The sequence below is a fragment of the Vanellus vanellus genome, assembly GCF_965231255.1.
Source record: "Vanellus vanellus genome assembly, chromosome: 7".
Taxonomy (NCBI): Eukaryota; Metazoa; Chordata; class Aves; order Charadriiformes; family Charadriidae; genus Vanellus; species Vanellus vanellus.
Window position 1 is genome coordinate 3,691,803 of NC_138912.1, and position 24,326 is coordinate 3,716,128.

At 43.8% G+C, this 24,326-nt stretch overlaps 1 protein-coding gene across 1 annotated transcript in view; it reads left to right on the plus strand.

The window, feature by feature from the left end:
• LOC309674433 ((E2-independent) E3 ubiquitin-conjugating enzyme FATS) overlaps window positions 1-19,811 on the plus strand; it is a gene marked incomplete at both ends in the record, with an annotated part of 69,837 nt that extends 50,026 nt beyond the window's left edge. Inside the window, 6 exons of the mRNA XM_082486460.1 lie at window positions 2,574-2,864; window positions 4,924-5,117; window positions 6,122-6,320; window positions 18,076-18,139; window positions 19,387-19,486; window positions 19,773-19,811. Coding sequence (XP_082342586.1) covers window positions 2,574-2,864; window positions 4,924-5,117; window positions 6,122-6,320; window positions 18,076-18,139; window positions 19,387-19,486; window positions 19,773-19,811 — 887 coding nt within the window. The remainder of the gene's footprint in view (window positions 1-2,573; window positions 2,865-4,923; window positions 5,118-6,121; window positions 6,321-18,075; window positions 18,140-19,386; window positions 19,487-19,772) is intronic.
• Between the last annotated feature and the right edge of the window lie 4,515 nt (window positions 19,812-24,326).

Here is a 24,326-nt window from a genome sequence, read left to right on the forward strand (position 1 = left end):
GAAAAGCAAGGAGAAAAATAAGTTATAGCAAAGAGAAGAGGGAGAGCTTGGATGCTAGCCTAGGATTTGGGAGCTCTGTGTGCACTTCCTTGCTTTGACCACATTTTCTGTATGGCTGTGAAATTGCTTAGGATGGGGTTTATCTCAGTGAAGGTAATCAGAAAAAAGTTAATTTTTCTGTCTATGCTGATCTTCAGGGCTCCCTCATGAGAGGATCCCCTGAGAAGTTAAGTCCTTCTCCCTGTATGGGCAGTTACAGAAAGGAAATTAAGATGCTATAAGCTTTCTGGTCTTCACGGTAAGGGAAAAACATGATGCTGTACCTCTGATTTCCTCAGAAATACAAGATGATCAAAAAAGAAACATGAGCCATTCAGATCACTAGAATGTGTAGGAGACCATCACTTTGTGGCAAAGAATATTTTTCATCTATTGTGAGTGGGTTAAGGATTGGGAAAGTGAACTGAAAGCATCCCGCACCACACTGCGGGATCTAATTTTACTTAATGACTATGAAATGAGGACATGAGGTGTCTGACATGATGTGGCATGTCACCCGTCCTCGTGGATTGGATCAAAAGAGAAAAACACTTCCAATCTTCCCTCTGTCCTCAACCAAGACATTGGAAAGAAGTGTTTAGAGAGGGGCAGCTGCTGAGAATGAGTCAGCAGAGAAAAGAATTATGTGGCTGCTTTTAAAAAAGTGTTTGTCACGAAACACCAGTCATTTATTGAATATCTTATGTCCACAACATAGAACGGGACAACCCCTGCCCGGTTTGTTTGGGCTTATGGTTAGTTCTGAAACGACTTGAGGTTTTTTCTCTCGTACATCCCAAATCTCTCAGTTGCCTTCTTTCAGTTTTTTAACAGCTTTTTTTAACATTAAAAGCGGCGTGGCCAGCAGGGCAAGGGAGGGTATTCTGCCCCTCTGCTCCGCTCTGGGGAGACCCCCCTGCAGTGCTGCCTCCAGCTCGGGGGCCACCAACAGCAGGAGGAGATGGACCTGTTGGAACGGGTCACAAAGACGATCTGAGGGCTGGAGCCCCTCTGCTGGAAGGACAGGCTGGGAGAGGTGGGGGGGGTCAGCCTGGAGAAGAGAAAGCTCCAGGGAGACCGTATAGCAGTTTTCCAGTATCTGAAGGGCACCTACAAGAAAGGTGGGGAGGGACTCTTGATCAGGGAGTGCAGTGATAGGATAAGGGGGAACAGTGTTAGAATGAAAGCGGGGAGGCTTAGATGAGATATTAGGAAGAAGTTTTTCCCTGTGGGGGCGGTGAGCCTCCGGCGCAGGTTGCCCCGAGGAGCTGTGGCTGCCCCATCCCTGGAGGTGGTCAAGGCCAGGTTGGACGGGGCTGGGAGCAACCTGGGCTGGGGGGAGGTGTCCCTGCCCAGGGCATGGGGGTGGAACGAGATGAGATTTAAGGTCCCTTCCAACTCTAACCACGCTATGATTCTATGATTCTAATGGTCATTTCCATCTACATAAACCTTTAGGTCTCAAGTCAGCCTGTGACGAGGACTGCCAATTGACAATTTATGCACATGATTAAAAAAGAAGAGCAGAGTCATGCTGTGTGCGTGGCCGTGTGGGCGCCTGCCTACCAAGGACCACAACTGAGTGGTTTATAGGGACATAATGAATAAATAGTTCCCATCTGCTCCCTCTTTCTCTGCCTTCCCCCCCCCCCCCTTCTCCTTGCTGATCTTGATGCTCTTTTCGTGTTGTCTCTAATTCTTTGGATTTCATTTCCTGTCTTTTTTTTTTTTTTTTTCTATTCCCTCTTCTACTTTCAAAACTCTGCCTAAAATGCACCTTGGACAATGGACGCTTCTGTGTGCTTATATGCCCACACTCTCAGTTTTCTAGGGTTTTGCTGGAAGTCGTGGTGGTCAGCTTGAATCATCTTTCCAGGTCTGTCCAGCACACAGCTTTCCCGACTGCCTCTGTCGCTTTTGACCTGGCGGGGTCCTGCAGTTGTAGCTGCTGTGCTGCGTCCTTATTAGCAAAACGATTTCAGGGGAAAGCATATCTTGTGCAAAACAGACCTTTTTGCTGCTGGCTCCTGCTGCGGCTTTGCACAGAGGTAGAACGGGGCACTAGAAAGGGTGGAGATGGGGGATGCTTCTGAGGCAGCCACCCCACTATGGAGAAGTTAAAACCCCGATCTCCAAACCACTTTGACCTCAGCCACCAGTGGATCTGCAATTACAATTTTGATCAATCTAAAATATTCCTTTCCAGTGAGTTAAGGCGCAAGAGAAAGACATATAGCATCCCTTTTTGTTAGAGTATCTCGACTCCTTCCATGCTGCCCATCAGAGTGTATCTGTATTCTTTAGAATGGCAATTTATTTTTATGAAGAGTATCCTCTGCGATTGTTTCTATCAGCAATATCTTGTTGCGGCACAGCTGCATGGCAATCGTGATAAAATCTGCATCAGTTACAACTTTTAAAATATATGACCGAAAGCGGTTTCACAGGAAATAAAAATTATGAGGACCAGAAGACTGCGAAGCAAAATGCTCCCATGTCATAGGATTTGGGGTTGTTTTTTCTGTTTTTCACAGGAACACAAATGCTGTCGGGAAGCAAAAACCAGGAATGCACCATGGGCAGGAGCAGCGCAACGGCCTCTGGCTCTCTTCCAGATACAGCATCCAGAAAGGCAATCGCTGCTGCTACTGACAGCTCATCGAAAAAGAGACATCCCTCCAAAGGCACCTACAAATCCAAAGAGATCCAAGCACAGGGCGTCCCGAAACCAAAAATGTCTTTCTCCCGTAGTATGTGCAATATAAAACCTTCAGCAAGAATCCTCTCGGAAGAAAATGTTCACAGGCAAAACCAGCTCCTAAAATGTAAGGTACAAATCCTACTGTGGTTGTTAGGAATATGGTTTCAATAATAAGATGAGATCAGTCTCAAAGAAAAAAGTGAAATAATGGAAAGTCAGTCCATTTTTGTCCAGCTTTAAGTGCTGAGTATGAGTCATCTGGTGAGAGATCAATCAACTAATCTGACTGTGTACATTGCTATGGTTAATAGAAAACAAGATTAAAATGAGAAAGATAGGCTTACTATGTAAGTAGACTCAAGAAAATCTTGAAAAAGCATTAAAATTGCAGAGTCAAGCATTCTCGGTCCACCCAAGAAGCACCAGAAGTGAGGTTAGTTTTACAGCCTTGTTCTCATACCTTTCTTTCACTTCTGCAATCTTTTGTTGTTGTTGTTGTTTGACTCAACAGCCAGAACTATGTGGTGCACAGGGATAGCGTGAAATGCCTCGTTTGGAGAGATTATCGTGAAGAAAAAAAAAAAAAAAAAGGTTTAACAGTTGATTATCAACAAGGTTTCAGAATGTAAAAGATAATTTCTTCTAGTTAGCACTGGTTGGGATGTCTTACTTCCAACATTCATCCGCACAGCTAAAATGGAGATGACACAAACGGCTGTATTCATGCATAAGGTGTTTTTGCAGAAGACAACTGAGATATTCTGTAGATTGATTTGGCTTTAGCATCAATAGGTTTGTGAGAAATTTACTCCAAGAATACCTTAAAAATGCTGTTATGATCATATAGCATTATTTCTTACAGCGTTTTTTCTTACGGGGTTTTTGCAGGCAGGTAGGCAAAACGTTTTCATTATTGACTATAAAGCTACTGAATATAACACCCGTTTAGATGAGGGAAACCTACGTTCTGCTCCCAGCGCCTGAAGTTAAATCATATCGTGTCACTAACTGGAAGTGACTTAGTTTTACAAAAGCGAAGCATCCACTGAGATCTATCAAAGATAAAATTAATCGACACCTCTGTAAACCTGGCTTGTCGAGGAGTTTAAGTTCATGTTCACAGGTTTCTAGGTTTTTTTCCAAAATGTTAACAAGAAGGGTATTAGGGAGGAAATAGAGTTCAGACTTTTATAAGGCACATGTACCCAACACAGATCATTTTAATATTTTTTGAAGTCCAATATAATATGTACAATATGTCATAAAGAGGAAAATATTTTAAGTTTATTGTAACCAAAAATTGAAATAAAACAGTAATGGGCTTTATTCCCAGATATTTAGTTCTAGAAATCAAATTATTTGGCGAGGAAGAAGTACTCCAGTGTGACTTTTCAAAATAGCTCATATGGAGCTCTTGTGAAATTCCTTTGTTATTTTGGATTAATTCTGTCCTCTAAATGAGAGTCTTGTCAACTCTGATTTTTGAGCGCATAGCCTCTTTTGGTCCTAATTTGTGCAGGGAGTGTCAGTCAGAGCATTAAAGCATAATTACAAGTGCAGAAAATAAACTTTTTTTCTCAATGTGAATTGACAGCTTTCATAATAATATGCTATAATGCACGTTAACCTTTTGTTTATTATTTTTTCATGGAGTCTTTCTACTGGCTTATGAATATCTAGAAATGATAGAAAGCAAACCGTATTACCAGTAAAGAAAAAAAAAAAAAGCAGTGTTTCTGAAAGTCTCGGTATGGTCAAAGAGAAATGATATGTGATTAAGGTCCATAACAGTACGTTATTTCCTACAATACGTGCACAATACGTGCAATAAATTGAAATGAACTCAAACTGCAGGTCGCAGCGGGATATCCTTTGCTTTCGGTGATGCCACTGTGTTACAGAAGCTTCCTGCTTTTGGGAAGCAAATACCAGCAAAGGGAGCTAAGCATCCAAGCGGTTTAATTATGCATTGATGTGATGTCTGGCTTAATGTGAAAGATACTTTGGGTGTCACAGGGCAGTGAGTAGCACCTATGATTAGATTTGATCCATTCTGCTTAATGAGGCCTATTAATAATACCTTGGCATTCTTATTTCAGAAATTGCCCTCTATGTCTAATGAGGTGGAGAACCCAATAAAAAATTAACCATGCACTCTTAATGAACTTTTAAATCTCTCGAAGGCGATTATGAATTCCGTGGTTCAAGTGACAAAATAAAGGACCACAAGGAGGAGGACGAGCGGGAGCGAGCCAGCGGGGTAACACTGTCCACGGCTCGCTCGCCAGATGTTGCTCGTGAGAAAAACGGCACGCTCGCCCGGCCAGAAACCGGCTCCCAGCCTGAGAAAACTCCACCAGCCCCGCAGACGCTGCGCGTAAGAGATCTATTTGTTGTTATTGTTGCTGTTAATATGGGGATTGATTATTGGTTTTATTTTTTCTCTTCTTTCTTTTTTCTTTTTTTTTCTGGTTTTTTTTTTTTTTTCCTTTCTCTTTCTTTTTTTCTTTCCCCCCTCTCTTTTCTTTCATGGATGATCTTTGCTTCCTGGGAAGTGGCTGAGGGCAGAAGTTTGCATAGCCTCAATTTTTCTCTTTTCCAGTGAAGCTTGCATAAGCTGCCGAGACTTGCTTGGCTGTCTGGTTGTAAAAGCTCCCCATTCTAAGCTCCACCTGCCATTCCTGTAGAGGAACATGGTAAAAGTTTGGGGATTTACAAATTTCCCTAAGACTTTTTCAAAGTTGTACCTCGAAACTGCCGATTTCCCAAATGTACATGATGTCCTGTACCACGAGTGGCAGCAGTAGGTACGCGCATGACCCCAGGTTGATACCAGGCACCATCACCAGTTGTGCTTTCCTGCCTTCGCTGCTGGAGCGTATTGCAGACCAATCTCCACTCCTGTCTTCTACCCTGAGACATTCCCAGATGCTGAAGCAGCCTTTGACTGGAAAACGTTTTCTTTCTGGATCATCCGTGAATGCACAACAATCTAAATAAAGAGGAAAGTTTGTGAACTGTCAATGACAAGCTGCTTTGGCGATGGGCTGAGACAAGGAAACAGGCAAAACATCAAGAACTTGAATTTGGATAACTTATAAAAATATGTAATTCAAAACCTTTTGGATCTGTTTTCTGAAAGTTGGGTTGTTTTTTTTTTTCCCGAAATTCGCCTTTGTCTGATCTGGAAATGTCACGGCAAAGCAGCTTGCTAACAGCAAAAGGAAGTAAAGACAGACAGGAAGGCAGTTTGTTAACTTCCGTACAGACACACAGTCATTTTCATTGACCACCTCTTGCTGAACCCAGTTAGATGCATACCAAGTTTTTTCTTCCTTTTAATTTTTTTTTTAAACAAAGCGGTTTCTCTGTTTCATTTAGGAAGCGCTAGCAATCCATAAACCTCAGTTCATCTCTCGTTCACAAGAAAGGCTGAGGAGACTTGAGCATATGGTCCAGCTGAGGAAAGCCCAGCAGAGCGACGCTCCTGCAAGCAACCAAGCAGCGCTCGTTCGCAAGCTTTCCTCAACATCCACTGCAAGCAAAAAAAAGCAATACACCGTTCCTCACCCTCTCAGTGGTAAGTTGAATTGTGACCCGCGACGGGTCCGTAGCTGTCTTTGAAATCTTGCCACCTCTATCGCATTTCCATATTAACTTTGTGAAAAAACACGAGACCCGCCCCTCCTGTTTCGCCCCCACCGCCGGCGCTCCGGCATCTGTCCTAATGCTCAAGGCAGAAAGTCTCTGAAGCGCAGAGATGGGTTAGTGGGGATGAGGTGTTTTCTGTGGTCTGTGGCAGCAGAAGGAGACTTCCTTGGGAACTTTTTGTTGTTGTCACATGCAGTCGTGTTCCTCAGCGTGATGCAAGTTGCTGCTAGATGTAGAGTTGTTGGCAATGAATGGCATTTCATACCTCTCACAGAAAGACCAGTTAGGGGAGAGAAGTGCCAGGTAGGGGGACAGGTGGGACTGGGAAGTAGGAGTCCCAGTCCGTCTTCTCAGCAACTTCAGGTGTGGACTCACCACTTGACTGATGAAGCCCTCAACAGCGAGCTAGCTGTGAACGTACACTCGTCTGCCCAGCGGCTGTACGCAAGGCTGCTAAATCAATGCACCTAAACTCTGTGATTTCCTAATTCAAGTTGATTAGGTTGTTTTATTACCCTAGTGATGAACAGGCTCAATATCTGGTGAGTAAAACGGTTCTCACTGAGAAGCTCCCTCGCAGCTCCCTCCCAATACCACCTCTGTAAATATTATCTGAGCCCAAGATGTTAAACAAATTACTTTTGTTTTTCTTTTTTTTTAATTGCCATCTGGCTGCTACTTAATTCAGTTGACTAAAGAAAAAGATTCATTTGATTGATTGGCATTCCTTTTTACATTTCAGTTTTAAATCTGTGGCTGTTTGAAGCCACATTATTCTACTGAAAAGTAAATCCACTGAAAGTATTAAACAAGTAGATGGGTCGACTGGAAGAAGCAGGAAAGAAAATCCTCAACACTGGGAAACATATATATATTTTTTCCTTCCTGGGGAATGAGATTGGGTGCAGGAAAGCCGGGCGCAGTCCCCATCTCGGGGCTCTTGGCATGCTTTGCATTGCAGAGTACCAATTTCTGTCGCTGCATCTGTGCCATTGGTTCTGGTATGATGGAGTCTGCTTTATAACAGGTACATAATGGGGTGTTCTAGTAAGAGCTAAATAAGCCTAAGTAAACAAAACACAAAACATGAATTATATTTTAAAGAGTCGATAAAATTCATTCAACACATCCGTTATCCAAATTAATTTACTTGGGTTCAGATCTCCTAGGGCTGGGCTGCCCAGCAGTGTTGGGGGCTCTGCGCCAGCCCCAGCAAGCCCTCCCAGCAGGCAATGGCCCAGGTCAGGAGTTTGTCATATATCATAGAAGGAGTGGCAAATATCTCCCCCTTTGTTTGGTCATGTTTGGAAGTCCCCCAAACCACTCTGCAAATACTTTATGAAACAAAAAACCAAAAGGTTAAACCTATTTCTCCTTAAATTGTAATTAAAGATTAATCTTTATGCTTTTTTAATGAGTAATAAAAGCATAATATTGAGATATATTCATTAATTATTCAAGTAAATTACTATTTCCCTCTTTTAGCAGTTGGTCATTAAAGATAAATTTGTCTAAAGAGAACCTTTACTTTCCATAACTCATCTGCCTTCATGTAGCCACACGTAATTTTCTGTTTGTAAGATCTTAATATTTTTATAACGACAGAAGTGTCACATGTCTGTTGTTTAAGCATAACTGTAATTAATATTGCAAATCCTTGGTCCCCGATAAAGCACAGCTGTGTAGGCTGCGGTTCAGAGGGCTGTGTAGGAGTATACTGAGCATATTTAATTGGTATTTTAGGACTTTGGCTGATCGATGCTATTGTGCAGAAGAATTAGTATCGTTAAGAAGCCCCGGAGTGGGGGATCTTTGTTTCCTACAGATGCTCCCAAACTTTTCTAGTTGCAGCCCCTCTTGCAGAAGAGACAGGGCCTTCCCCCTCCTGCTCTCCGAGGGCACTGCCCGACTGTGTCCTTCCGACGTCTCCGCTGATGACAGCGGGCTCACAGCCTGCTCCTCCCCTTCTGCCTGCCCCCGAAGTCGGAAGGAAGACAAGTTATCATTTGTCGTCATCGTTATTCTGTATTCTCTGGAAAAGCCATTTTAGCATGTAAAATGTGCGTTTAAAGCAAGGAAGGGCTTCATCTCACGTTTTAGAAAACAAAAGGGAAATGAAATGAAATAAAATGCGGCTGTAGTCCAGGCAGGGGGTGCAAGCACGGTTTCATTTACTGAGGGGGGAAGTGGACATCAAAATCCCCGTGGTCTGGGGATGCCACTTCACATTACGACCTGGGGCGAGGGGGGCTGAGGGCACGAGCAACAGTGTCACCGCCTGCTCTGTCGCTGTGCGTGGCCCATCCGTGCCCCATATTTCAGTCGCATAGAGCAGGAGCTGCTTTTTGATTATCCTTTTTTAAAATTAGGATACCCTCTTTGAGTTTTTATCAGACCCAATGACTGATCTACCTCATCAAACCGTGCTGTGATGGGATGAACTGGTGCAGGGGAGGTGAGAGGGAGGGTAGGAGATGGTGAGGGAGGAGAGCAGCACCTCCTCCCTTGGCACCAGCCTCGCATCTTTATGGGTGTAATGGGAACGTACCCTTCCCAAAAAGAGCTCCCAGGCTGCTCCTGTACCACACCCACGCACAGATGACACCAACGCTGGCTGAGCAAAGGAGGCGTGGGCTGGTTCATCCCTGCTGATGTGGTTCAAAGCCAGCTTTTTGAGTGGTAGAGAGCCCGGGATTTATGCAGGGCACAAAGTGCTCAGAAAAGGGAAAATATCCTCAGGTGTGTCTGTATGTCCAAACACAGGAAGTCCTGAATGCCACCTCCATCTCTGGCTATACCTGGTTGTGACTTGGTTGTGGTCCAGGAGCAGGTGACTGGGACACCAAAGCTGGGGACAGGGGTCAGCGGCTGAGGCTCAGCGCTGTGTTACCACAACCATTGCTTTGCAGGGTACGGTCCAAGTGCCCGGGGTGCACTGGGCAGCAGCAGAGGGCACAGACCTGCCCTGTGTCACCATGTACATTCCTGTGGTCATCTGGAAGCCTGTGTTTGTTGCAGTCACTTATAAAGGCCAAAATTAATATTAGATCTGATATTAAGGGTTACAAAGCTGGTGAGGGGTCTGGTGGACAAACCTTATGAGGAACGATTGTGGGAACTGGGGTTGTTCAGCCTGGAGAAGAGGAGGCTGAGGGGAGACCTTATCACCCTCTACAACTACCTGAAAGGAGGGTGTAGCCAGGTGGGGGCTGATCTCTTCTCCCTGGTGACAAGTGACAGGATGAGAGGAAATGGGTTCAAGTTATGTCAGGGCGGGTTTAGATTGGATATTAGGAAACACTTTTTCACCGAAAGGGTTATCAAACATAGGAACAGGCTGCCCAGGGAGGGGGTGGATTCGCCATCCCTGGAGGTGTTTAAAAAAAGGGTAGAGGTGGTACTTAGGGACACGGTTTAGAAGTGGCTTTGTCAGGTTAGGTTAATGGTTGGACTTGATGATCTTAAAGGTCCCTTCCGACCTCAGCGATTCTATGATTCTATCTCAGCCATCATTAGAAATCAAGGGAACTGGTCACAAAACACTTCTATGTATGCAGGGCAGTCGCTTTGCCACGTCCCCACAGCCATGGGTATTTTATTTGGTACTGGTACGAATGGTTCTCCTCTTCTCCCTGTGAGTCTTAAAAAATCTCAGCCAAATGCAGCCCACCTGCAGGTTTCTCAGTTTCGGGAAGCCGGCTGTTCTTTCGCAGCAACACACATTGAAACAATGTTTGAAAGTAAGAACCCAGGAGAGTAAAATGATGATTTGGAAACTTGCTTAAGTACACAACTTCCTCTTGATGGCACCCCTAGGCTTCGGGGGTGTGATCTTGTGGGTTGCTTTTTCAGCCTGTATAGTTTCCTCTTCTCTTCTCTTCTCTTCTCTTCTCTTCTCTTCTCTTCTCTTCTCTTCTCTTCTCCTTCTCTTCTCTCTTCTCTTCTCTTCTCTTCTCTTCTTCTCTTCTCTTCTCTTCTCTTTCTTCCTCTTCTTCTTCCTCTTCCTATTCTCTTTCTCTTCTCTTCTCTTCTTTCTCTTTCCTGATATCTTTGGGATTTGTGGAGGTAGAGGTTTTTTATGGCTCTGAGGTTCATGGGGCTCACTGCCAGCACACCCTCCTACATTTTCCAATGGTCTTTTTTGTAAGAGCAGGTTGGCCGATGAGTTTAATTTCCACTGACCCCGACACAGTGCCCCCAAGGATGGATTATAAGTACATTTGTGGCTGGGCAAGAGTGGAGGGTCTCTGTGCAGCCCCGAGGTGCTCGCAGCGTACTTGCCGCAAGCACTGACAATAACATTAATTGTCCCATTAGTTTTCCACCACCGGAGGACATTCCCGACCCAGTTCCCCGTGTGCACGGGGAGGTGGCACAGGAGGGGAGAGCCGGGACTGCCCCCGGGGACGCCAGCCTGCTTTTAGGCAGGCGTAAATGGGGGTTAAACTGCAGCCGGAGATGTTGCCCTCTGCGCTTGACAAATTTGCTGTGATATCTCTCTGAAATAAGCTTGTTACGTGCGCTTCACTCCGGACTTGCAGCTTTTACCTCGATGAAACAATTCTCACCCAGAAAAAAGAGCAATGACCTTCAGAGATTTTTTTCCACCTGAGATTATTCTATCAGACTAAAGTGTCTTTATTGATAATACGAAATTATTAGCTAGCATGGTTTTCCAGTGTTTTGACAGTGTTGTTACAACTTTAGTTTCTTGTAGGAGAAAGAAATAATTGGCATTTCACATCATTTCCATATAAATACCAACATCTGTGCAGTTTCCATTTACCTTCTCGTCCTCAAGAAAAGCCGAGTTGTTTACCATTTTTAATGGTAATTCATGAGCAGAATTTTACGAAATGCTGAAAGTAATCTTAGAAAAATGAAAATGTTTATCCTGCAGAAGATTTTATCGTCACAAGAGCACTTTGAAGGCAGAGAACCTGCAACTCTCACGCTAGCCTTTGTGCTGCGTAATGCGTACTGCTAAATTTCGAGAGTGCTAATTAGTCCAAGATAGACTACTCTGCTGTTGACTGTGTCGAACAAATTAGAGATCCCACTGTGACGAACTGAATAGAAACAATGTTCAAATAACTGGATTTAAATCTCGAAAACCATAATGTAATTACTTCAGTGACAGGACTACCAGCTGTTTATAGGCCTTTAAATCTGCATAATGAACAGCCCTGTGATCTTAGTGTACACAAGCACTTTCAGAGATTTAAGAAAATTTCTCAGGCACATATGGTTTTTTCATACCTTCCATTTCCCTTTCCTTTGAGAGGGCGGTGGTTCATTGGAAATGGCAGTATAAGTTGAACGTTACCATACAACCCCTACCGCGGCGCCTGCTGTGTTTCTCTCGATTTGCATCCAAATCCTGTATCTCTACTAATATTTTGGAAACAAGTTTACACCTCCTCAGCCGTGCTTCTAAACCTTTCCAAAAAGCTTTATTGTAACTGCAAAAGCCCGGAGGGCGAGGATGGCTGTTTGTTTGTCTGTGTTTTCGAGGGGTTGGTTTCTTGAGCAGCTCTGCGCCAGGGAGGTTTTTATTTGGACTGTAGAGAGAGGAGAAGACGGCGACCAGAGAATTTGCAATAAGCGCGCAGGCAGCAAATCCTGCAGCTGCTAACGTGCATCCTCGTGGTCTTCAGATGCCATCGGTGGCTGATGAGATGTTTGCAGCCACCAGCCCATCTCTGTTCACGTGTGACTTCAGTTGTGCCATTTCTCAGGTTCCTTTCCCCCGTCAAAACTCACAGCTGGCAGTAGTGCCGCTGATCCTGATGGCACTTGGCCTCTTGGTTAGGGCTGACAGCTTTGAATAAAGACCAAGCTGCAGTCGGGTAATTGAATTAGGAAGAGGAATGACCTATTTTATGACATTATTATTCATCACATTGAGTAAAGCGGTGCCTATGAGTCAGTGAAACACAGCAGCACATTGCAGGTCGCTGGCAGTGGGTGACGTGGTGCCCCGGGAGCCCGATGCTCGGACTCACTGTGACGACAGGGGAGGAGGCGGCGCAGTGAATGGGGTGACCAGCATGTCACCTCTGTGCCCTCGTCCCTGCAAAGAGGGGAGATAGCCAGCCGCTGTGCAAGGAAGGTGGCAATAAATTGGAAAATCTTCAAATATGAAGTTTTCTGTGTGCATGATGACAGCGTTGAAACCGTGTGCCTTACAGTGGGTGACTCGTGAAGTTCAGTCACTTTGCGGGGGGATAATTTCATTGGAGTCTTGAAGTAGCCAAATAGAAAACCGAATTTTTGATGATGGACTTTTTAATATAGGAGTAAAAGGTCTGATTTCAACCATGATTAGAAATTGAAACTAAAGAAGTCAGGATTAAGAAGCTGGTGCAAATTCTACCAAAGATAAGTTTAATCTTTTGATGAATTTACCAAGATCTGTCATACCTTCTCCATTAATTGCTATTTTTTGAAAGAAATGTTATGCTTTTCAAGACTACATGCTCTAATCAAACAAGAATGATTTTGGAAGGCCGGGTGGGATGCTAATTAAATTCTTTTCTGGATGAAATCCATGAGTGCTCAAGTATTGTTTGGACAGAGGGTTCTGAAATCTCCTGCTTCATGCCCAAAATTAATTTAGTATGAAAATGTTTTCATAAATCTGTAAACCTTACAGCTTTTTTAGAGATACTAGTGATGTTTTCCATTGTTAAGAATGAAATATTAAGGAGGATCAGAACTCTCAATAGCCACAGCGCGGGACAGACCTGAACAGCTGGAAAGCCCATGAGCCACTGTCTTGTGGGTCCTCTTGGGTGAAGGACCTGTTTTGAGCTTCAGCATGTCTCTGACATGAGCAGAAAGTCCAGGCATTCTTACCATCAAACCTTTAATAGTGGGTTATTCATTTTTTTTTATAAAAAATACCAAAACCTCATCTGTTGACAGCAGCTGAAGTAATTCGTTGCATGAAGTCATTGACATAAAATGTGCAAAACTTTGGGCAGCACCCTTGGGTGTAGGCACTAGTTTATATTCTCTGGATGAATTCCCAGTCAAGTGCTACGGGCATGCTAAGCTGAATGCCACCTTGATGTTTATCTTAGATTCAAGGCAAATTTATTTTTTAGGGCACTGTTGATTTAAAAAAAGCAGTCTTTAAAAAAATCTTTTCTATCTTAGGACTTCTCTGGGCGAATGGGCTTTTGATGAATTATTTTTTCAGTTCAGTAAAAAAGCCGTTTAGTTAGAGAACCACCACTATCAGTGCTAAAAGGCACGTTTTAGCTCCTAACAAACTTCGAGAATTTGCATTCGTGTGAGGAGAAAATGTATGCATATTCTGATGGACAGAGTTGAGACCCTCAGGCCCCTCACTACAAGAAAGACATTGAGGTGCAGGAGCTTGTCCAGAGAAGGGCAACAAAACCAATAAGGGGTCTGGAGCTCAGGTCGTAGGAGGAGCGGCTGAGGGAACCGGGGTTGTTCAGCCTGGAGAAAAGGAGGTTCAGGGGAGACCTTATTGCTCTCTACAACTACCTGAAAGGAGGGTGTAGAGAGGTGGGAGTCGACCTCTTCTCGATAGTAACAGGAGACAGTACGAGAGGAAATGGCCTCAAGTTATGCCAGGGGAGGTTTAGATTGGATATTAGGAAAAAATTCTTCACAGAAAGGGTTGTCAAGCACTGGAGCAGGCTGCCCAGAGAAGTGGTGGAATCGCCATCCCTGGAGGGGTTTAAAAGATGGGTAGACATGGTGCTGAGGGACACGGTTTAGTGGCAGTTTTGGCAGCGTTAGGTCGATGGTTGGACTTGATGATCTTAAAGGTCCCTTCCAACCTAGAAAATTCTATGGTTCTATATTTTTTGCCACTCTTTGTTTTTTAAGTGTTTCAGTGATTTAGTGGTAAATAGGAAGTCAGGGGACGGTTGTAACACAACCATTTTATCTCTTCTCTGTCTGAACATTTACTAACTTCCCGATCAGGAAAGTTACTTATCCTGTCTGAGGTGCAGTTTAGCATTAGTTGAAATATATTACAGTGATGACCCATTTACCTTCATTTTCAACTTGCTGAAGTGGCTTCTTTCTCCCACTACGGAGATGTCAGACCACGGTTGCACACAACGTTGGTGTAAATACCAGAAGCTCAGGAGTTTCACAAGGTTTGAATAATACACCAATGAAGTATTTCATGCCTATCTGTCTGTACTTTTTTTAACTGTCGTGCATCACTGGAAATGCTGAATGTCTGCTTTGAAATCCTTTCTTTTCTATCCTTCAGAATAGTTTTCTCCAAAAGTAATACAAGGCTATGAAATTTGATAAGGAACTTGGATAAAATGCAATTTAGAAGACTATCAACCTGGGGAATCATCCGCCTTATGCTCCGCTTTGATCTTCGCTTGGTAGGAAAGAGTGCTAATTCAGGTTTTCATGATGTATTTGGCAGGTTATTATAGCTCTGAATGTGCACTGCTCCTCCACTTTGAAATATGCTTTCTTCTTGGTACTGAACATTAGCAAATATTTAAATGCACATATGATTTTCTCATTTACACCACATTTTATTAATTTTTTTCAGTTAATTTTTGAATTCTAATCCTAAAATCCATCAAGGATTAGCCTTATTTCTGCTTGATGCTCGCATGTGATTTTTCTTTTTCTTATACGTAGTGACCTGAGAGTGAGCTGAGAGATACCACATGAATGTTTACCCCTGTAAACCTTTTGACTCTCCAAGCTGCTTCACAAAGAGTATTTTTATAACCAAGGTAGATTTATTTTTTTCTTGGAGGATTTTCCCCAGAGCCTCTTTTTAATCCTTCCTGTCAAAGCCACCGGGACAGCCACATACATAGTTCCAGGCAGAATCCCGGGCAGTGATGGGTCTGATGCCCTTCAAGACCATCAGGAGAGGATTATTCTGGAGGAACAGCTGTATGGTCCTGCACCTGCACAGCTCTCGGCCTCTGACGCGTTTCCCAGCACTCGAACAGAGGCCAGCCTCTCTCTTAGTGTCTTGTAGGAAAAATATAGATTAGCTTGTCACGCTGTTTATGAGACAGGTCGCAGGATCCCCGGCTGGGTTTTCATCCCTCGCATGCTCTGGTGGTTACGCGCAGAGGTCTGGAAATGTTAGTGTGTCAACAGCTTTTATTTAGGAAAAAGTGGGGGGGGAAGTGTCCCTAAAACAATGAGTTTTGTTCCAGAAATCCTACGTCTGAGGACTCCTGGAATAAAAATTCATAAATTTGAGCAGATATCACTCGCAGTGCATAGGAAACCCTATAAACCCCAGACCCAGTGCTGGCCAGTTATGCCGGCTGGTAGCCCTCCCATCTTGGGAGAGGTCCGCCTTGACCTACTGCAGGAGAAGGGCTCAGCGTGAGTAGTGCGGGTTTCTGGGGGGTTATTCCCAGTGCCCTCAGCTGCTCTTCTGTGCCCGAGAACGTGGGAACACGCAAGGAACTGTTTGTCACACCAGGGATCTCCTACTGAGGACCACATTACCACACAGCCAAAAACAATGCCTGAATTTGCTGCGCACCATGAAACGCCTCCTGGTTTTGTTTGAGCGCTGCAGAGAACTCATGGTGATGGCTTTACACGGTTTCAGACGGATCCCGTGCCATTCTCCGGTTTAGAGGACATGCCTTGCGGGAAGGGATGGATCCTGCAATCCTGAGCTGTCAGAATGAGGTGTGCAACCTCCAGCAGCAAGGGACTATGCTGAGGCTGCTCTGAGGTGTGCTGGGATCCACACTGGTCCTGGAAAATCGATGATGCCCTTTGTCGGGACCATCCAGGTCACAGGCAACCCTCTCCCTTAAGTTTCAGGATTATTCGGACAGCAATAACATCCAAGTGTTTATTCCTTTTAAGTTAATGAACACCTATATGAACATAAAAAAACTAATAAATAAAAAGCAAATAGTATTTTCCTAGCAAATTGAGCATGTAGCTTGTGTGTACTGAAGATTTAATAAGCATGATTAAGTGTTAGACAACCGCTGAGTGGAGAAAAGTTAGTCCTCAGGCAGTGGAGGCTTCGCAGCCTCCCCTCCTTTCTCAATTAGTGTTTTGAAAACCGTACCAGTTCAGAAAAGGAACTGCTGCAAAGCTGCTTTTTATTTTTACATTGAGATACAACAGTGATCTTGAAGGACGTGTAGTGTTTTCCGGAGAAACACGGTAATCTGAGGATGACTTTGCCCCTGGGTGTAGCCCCGTAAGATGCTCGGGGCTCTTTGGCTGCTAAGACATCTCCTGTAAATATCCCTGACACGTTTGGTGTCTTAAACAGCAGGGGAGAAAAACTGGTGGGGAAGGGGTCTTTTTTGGGTAGCGGTCGCTGTGTCTGCTCAGGGCAGTTCTGGAACAAATTATTCTCTGTATTTACTTCTTTGCCTTGATTATTGTGTTTCGTCTCTTTGGCGAGATGGCAGAAAGAGGCCAACGTGGTGCCTGCTGTGATATATATTATGTCTTCGAAACTCCCTTGGAAAATGGAAGGGCTAAAAAGTTTGCACGTATATTTATCTTATACGTATGTTCTGCAAAGATACTGGCAAATGCCTTTGATGTTCTGATTACTGTGACTACACAGCGCATCATACCCCCGTCCTCAGTGCCCCGGGGAAACCGCCTGGACCCGGCTGGGCGCAGGCAATGCTCTGGTCGTCCTTGTGTTCACAGACCGCAACGTAACACCATTTCTTTCCTACACCTGAACGGAGAAGCTCAAGTTGCAGCTATCCCCGTCGCCTGCCTGCACCAGGGCGGCAGCTCGTGCTCCGCAGGGATGGTCCTTCCACCCCTCTGGATGGTCCTGCTGTACGGAGGGGGGACCCTGCCCCATCTCCCCACTTTTTCTTTCATCGTCCTGGTGTAAGTCTAAATAACGTAGCTGTGCAGGCAGCAGTCCTCTTCTGCCTCCTCTCCCTGATAAACGTGGTTAGATACAGTCTCCTTCATCAAGAACCAGTTCTGATTACATATTTACTGGCTTCCCACCTTGTACGAACCCCATCCCTTCCCATTCAGAACCCATTTTTGCAAGGAAGGTGTTAAAATTACCTATTCCTAAGACTCATCGACTGCTAAGACTGGTAATTATTTTCCCGTACCCGGGGAAATGCTGATTGGAATCATCGCAGATATCTTCATATTTGATCAGGAAAGAGTAATACAATTTTGCTCCTCCTAATGCGCAACATAATTATTCACAGCCCTGCAAAACAGGTGTAAATTGAATCAGAAATGATCGTACCAGGCCGGGTTCCCAACACGCATCGGCTGAGGATGCAGCCAGTGTGCCCTGGTGGAATTGCCTTCATATGGGGAAAACAGGTCGCTTGCTAAAGCGGTGATCTTCACTGGTTCTTGGTCTGAATAAAGGGTATACACAGCTGCATGTGGCAATGACAAAAGTCATACGCATTTAAAATCAATGAACTCTGGAGTGAAGCTGGTTGCTGTGGGTCTTCTCCATCCTTCCCTTTCTTCAGGGCAGTTTTGGGAACCAATTTGGCTCCAGGTGATGTTGTTAAATGACTTTACATTGACCTACGGAAATTTGGATTTGGCCTTAAGTCGTCAAAATTTTAATCAGAACTATCGTATCATGAATACATGGAACGTGACAACTAAAATTTCAGTAAACGCAGATTCCTCCAATATTAACTTTATTTTGCCTCTTCTAGATAACCTCTTCAAACCAAAGGAAAGATTCATTCCAGAGAAGGAGATGCACATGAGATCGAAAAGGTACAAATCGCTTCGCCTTAGAGGTCACTGCGAGTCACTGCCATCTCGCGCCTAAGGCAGTGTATTTCTACATCATCTTCGTACGCTGGAGGGTTGGTCCGTCACGCTGCTTGCCGCGCTTCTGTGCAATGCTCGTTTTTTTCTTCCGCTGTATCAATTTGATATGTTTGGGGCAGCTCTGCCCTTTCAGCATCCTTTTTCTAGGGGATTCAGAACGCACGGGGTACCACGGTGTGAAAACAAAGTCCCTGAGAGGCACCTCACGCTGGACCTTCGAAAATGCGAACAGTACAGTCACTTTGGGGTTTTTATCATTCTGGTTATGGCACGCAGCGTGGGAATTGCAGCAAACTGTTAGAAATGTGGATTCTGACCTTTAAACGCACTGCACTTCACGCTGTCGTTTACAGCAAGGAAAGCTGCAAACGGCTACTGTGCAGAATTCACCCCCTTTTTAAGAGTGCTCCAGATGTGTCCCGTTTCCCTTCCCCAAAACACAACCTCCTGGCCAAGCAGAAGCCAAACTAGGCTGCTCCGAGAACTCAGTATTGAAAAATAGAAGGAGGAAAAATCAGAACTAACAGGCATTGCCTGCATGCACAGTGTCCTGTGACTGCTGCAAAGGAAGGTCCAGCTTTCTTTTCAGACCCCTGGGAATTTTATCATTGATCTTGATGGAAAAAGATCGGGCCAGGAGTCATCTTTTTGAGGGCAACTCATGTTATCTTCAAAATGGACAGATTATGTTCTCCTTGGTAAAAAGAGTTCCTAATGACAGTGAAAAAACGTCAACAGCCTACAGTCTTATAATGATGGTTTTCTTATATTTTAGAAAAATACTTGAAAATAATTGCTTGATATTAATTTTGTGACATAAATATATTTAAAAAAAAAAAGTCTACAGGCCAGATTCTGGGTTGAATTATGTTGCTATAAATTGAAACCAACTCCACTGAGCTCATTAGAAGTTACTCCAAAATTACACTGCTGCATTGAGAAAACCTGATCTTGTCTCTTTCTTTACTTTTTAGTCCAAAATTAGAAGTGTTTTTCAACAAGTCAGCTTTTGTATACAAACATCATTGTTAATAATTTATAATTCTCCTGCCATAAATATAATTCAAGTACTTAGAGATGCCCATTAGTGACAAGTATTGTACTAAAGGCAAACATTTCCTGTAGGAAAACCAAATTATTTGCGAGTCCCAGGGATGACGTGTGAAGTTAACGTTCTAAATTCATTCCAGGATTTATGACAATTTGCCGGAAGTAAAAAAGAAACAAGAAGAAAAACAGAAACGGATCATCATCCAGAGTAACAGGCTGCGTGTTGAGATCTTTAAAAAGGTGAGGATTTACTGTGAACGCCGAATATCATTTTGTAACCCTTCTTTACCCGTCACCGGGGTCCATAGAGGCAGCACCTGCCTGTGCTGGGCAAACCCTTTTTTTATTTTATTTTATTTTTTTTGAGCAATGGAGCCAGTAGGTTTGAAGTCGGAGAATGCCAATACCTTCTCACCTGCAGTGTCACTGAAGATTTCCGCTGTTATACCCACCTCATGTATTTTAACAGTATCTTCAAGCTCTTTTGCTTTGGTTTTTTCTTTTCAGCAATTTTTTTCTTTTTCAGCAATTACTGGACCAGCTCCTTCAAAGAAACACAGAGTGACAAAGGATTCTCTTGCCCATCATCCTAATTGGATCTTGAATGCCTCTGACTGCTCTATAAGCCATAAAATTCACTAACTCAATTACTTGGAGGTATTTTTCTTATCTTTGGTTCTTATATAAAGATCATTTATATTTCAATTGAAATTTTAAGGCAGCTTTCAAGTAATCAAAAACAGTCTAATAGGGAACACAGCTGTTTCAGAGCATCACCTTTTCGTCAGTTTACCCAGAGGGAATAATTTTAAGAATTTTTAATGCAAATACTGAATCACAGTGGTATTATTTATCATAATCTCTTAAAAAGTGTCCATCTCTGTAGCAATAGAACTGGGTTTACAAGATCTGGAAAACTTATTTCTCTGAAGTATTCTATTAATTGATTTCCTGTGAGTTAAATCCTTGAAGTAAAGAAAAATGAATATTATTATTTGTTATGTTTAGAAACTAGCTGAAATAGCATTACCGCATAATGATAGCAGCAGCAGTTTCACATTAATACTTAACATACCAAAAGGGACCAATATTTCAGATCTCTGACAAGCTCTATTCCTGTTTATATAGTGAATCTACATAGCAAGCTTACCTGTTAAAGAGCAATATTTAAAAATTTGATTATATCACTATTTTGTTCGTGTTTTTCATTGTAATATATATTTTACTCCACTTCTGTGAGCATTAAGTATTTATAGAAATTATAGAAATGGCATATTAAGAAGTGGTGCCAAGAAGTATGTTCGCATCAGAACTGCAGAACTAAAACCATCTGTGATGTTTCCTCCAAAAATATTTAAATCTTTATTTGTACATTTTGGAAGTAAAAACAACCAGCTTACAAACCAATGGAGTTTATTTATGGAATAAAATATGAATATAATATTGATCCAACTGCTATGTTTTTATTTGGTGCTGTTAAATATAACACAATTATTGAAACTGCTTGAGAAGTCATGCTTTTGTGTGCCACAAATCCTACGGTAAAAAAATATTGCCCCTAAAAATCATTGCAAGCGTTAACCTCTGTTGCACGAACACTCAATTGAGTGTGTTTGAACGAGGCTGGAATTTGTCCTTTGATAAATATGCTTTATTTTTCTAATCTAGCCTGAGACGTAAGGTCAGCATTTTTGGAAGAGGGATGTTTGTGAGCTGGGCTGTGGCCACCGAGATAGCCTCCAGCTGCGTGACCTGTGCTGGACACAGGGAACTGAGCTGTATTTTGTGCTCTGGCGGTCTCTGTTAGATTACTTTGCCTCTGGGTGTTTCGGCTTCCCGATTTGTAAAGCGGGATTAATGACGTTAATTTTTGCTCGCAGAGAAGATAGAGATTTATTGAACAAATATATTGCATTCCAGAATAGGTATTTTTAAAAATGCATCAATTAGTTCAATGCATTTCAAGAGGGCATGCGAGGTAAGGTAATGCTGGCTGTGAGGAAGAAACTGCCAAGGTTCTTCCCCAAAAACAGCCTTTTTAACCAAGCAAGTAGTGCTGTACTGGGAACAGAAGTCAGGGCTGGACCACGCGTAGTTCCAAGCAGAACTTGTAAAAGGGACTGCAAGAAGGAGCATCCTCCAGGCTTCGCAGCTCAGCTGCGTGGTCGATCTGCTCCCCTGTGGGTTTATTGATCCCTCTTACTGCTCTCCAGGAAAAACACGTGGCCTGCCTCAAACAGGAGGGCCTCTCTCTCTCTGGTGGACTTGTGGGTCTCCACCACAGAGTGATGAATTATAGCCATAAACACACACACACACACACGGTCTGCTAGACCGAATCTGAAGGATTATCTTTCAAGTTTTCGTCCAGTTATAGCTCACTGCAACAACTAGAGACATTTCCTATAGAAGTCAGTGCCAAAATCCCCTTTTATTTCAGTAGGAACCCAGCATTGGTTCTACCTAGCATCGATCCTAGCAAAGAACCAACCCCTTGGTCCCATAATCTCTAGTTTCTTGTCTTCAGAGAAATGCAGCTTTGGTTCATCAAGTTTGCACCCTTCAGGAGAATTATTTCCTGCACAGATCCATGGAGGAATACTGTATACATTTAATCCTGCTTCGCTGTATACATTTAAGCCCGCTTGTAGTCTTACCCTTGAACCACAGCAAGACATTTTGGTATGAAGACAAGACATTTGGTATTTGATATCCATAGGGATCTGGATGGACTGCAGAGGAGCACGCATGCAGATACTCACAGCCTGGGTCAGGGATGTCCCCTGGTATGGGACTGACACCTAGTGCCACTGGGAGAAGAGAGCCTCAAACCTTTTCCCACTTCTTCTCTGGCAGAGTGAAAGAGCCAGAGTCTTCCTCGTTGGGAGTGAAAGAGTGTTTTACGTGGAAAGAGTATTTTACGTGGAAACCAGACGTTTGTCCTGCAGGATGCCCAGGAACTAAAGGGATATGGCTTAATCTAACTGTCATATCCCTCCTCCGTGCCCATACAATTTTGTATGCATGTGTAAATGGATGTAAATATATACGCATATTTGACACGCTTCTCACTGTCTGGCTGGGAATATCAAACAGAGGAGCTGATCCTCCTTAGAAATCGTGGCACCCGCGTCCTTGGGAGGAAATGACCCACGTGAGCAACTGGGATGAAGGGCGCAGGACTGGTGTGACGTGGCTCGGCCTGGTTTCTCTCCCTTGGCACCCCCATCAGCATGCTGACCAGGGCACGACACTTCGCAACTGACCCGGTCTCCTCTCGTTTCTGCTGGCCATCCTTGGAGACAGGTAACCACACCAGCCTGCTGCGTCCTCACCTCCCCAGGCTCACGAGTAGCTCCACCTTCTCACAGACTTAAAGCCAGTGCCCTATCCACAAAATCTTCTGGGTTTGTAGAGGCTTATTTCCAAATGTTTTTATTTCATCTAAATGTAATTTTCAAAATCTGCAGGACAAATATGTGGCAATTTGAGGTGGAAATTCTCTGGTATAAGTAACTCTGGGAGTATACCTGGTGACAAAATGCATAATGCAAATCACTGTCTGGGAATGTTTGATATGATATGAAACCTTTGCTTCAGAAAACCAAAAATTATCTCTGTTGCAAAAGTAATTTCTCTTTCTGGGACTCAGAAAAGAAGGTATCTGGTAATGTATCCAGCAAACAATTCTGACATTCATTTCTGCTCCACAATCCAGTCATTGTAATAGAAAATAGACTGTACAGGAAAATGTTACTTCAGAAAAACCTGAGCCTTGCAGGCTTAGCTCTATACAAGCAGGCATCAACTTAATGAAATTTAGAGTTAGGAAAAAAAATGGCATAATTTCACTTTGGACTTGCAGGCGTTTCAAAGTAGAGTACGTTTGCCATGGGATACTACTCGACGCAGAAAACTCACCAGCCTAAACTGGAGATCACCCACACTTGTCAAATACTGGAATTTTCCTTCTTGTTGGATGCTGTTTGAGTTCAGGTTCTCCGGCTGTCGACCCATGCCCCGTGTCTTCAGGAGGGACACATTTCCCTGCTGGTGAATCTCTACGAGGACTGACATCTCTGGTAACAGGCACTGCCATTTGTTCCCCGTCTCCCCCACTGGGCCATCTCTTTTCACGCTGCTGATTTGTACGCGCCCGCAGAGTAGCATTTGATAAAGAACTTTGGTTGGGGTGAGATGTTGAGATGGTTTGGGGGCGTTGAGGCACAGAGCCTGCGTAGGCTTGCCAACCCACCGACCCGGCGTTCTCCTTGCGAAACAGAAAGAAAGCCTCTCGGTAAGGTCGACATTTTGCATTATTCGAAATGGAGCCCACATGGGGAACGGAGTGGTTTAGGTGTGCAAGACGTGGTGTTCGTTTGCTTGCTGGCATCATTAATTTCAGCTGACAGAAATACCTCATTAAGGGTTGAAAGTCATTGCAACGTAAAATACTGAGGGTTACGGTATTCGGGGGATTTATTTTAAACCCAAATATTTTCCTGTGTATGTGTATGCAAGTCATTAGTTACTTCTTCGAGTTTACTCAGCTGGTCAGATAGATGAGGAGACTGTCTGGGTAAGACTTTTTAGGAGTTTTGTTGTTGAGTATCTGGGATCGGTCACGTTAGTGTAATGTTTTCTGTGAGAGAGCTGATTTACAAGGAAAACAACACAGAAAAGCAGGGATAAAGTTTCTGGCAGCTCTCTCCAGAGGAAACCATTCCCCAACACAGCCATCGCAGCAAGAGCTCCACGGCTAAAAATACCCCAGCTCGCCTCATCCATAGAGACGTTTGCCCCTTTGACTCCAGGGACAAAAATGCCTGTGTGCTTTAATGGGTGGGTAATTATCTTTCCAGGAGCATTGGCTGGCCACTTGTTCCCTGACGGAGTAGGTCAGTCCACGGGGTTGTCCCACAGGGTCATATTTCATCAAGCGCTATGACTTAAGCCTGTGTAGTTTATTACTCAGTGTGCTTCTTGCTGCGCAGGGTGACGGCCGCCTGGATGCCTGTGAGATGCCCTCACCGTGCTCCCCCGCCGTCCTGGACACAGGTCAGCAGCAGGCAACGGGGGG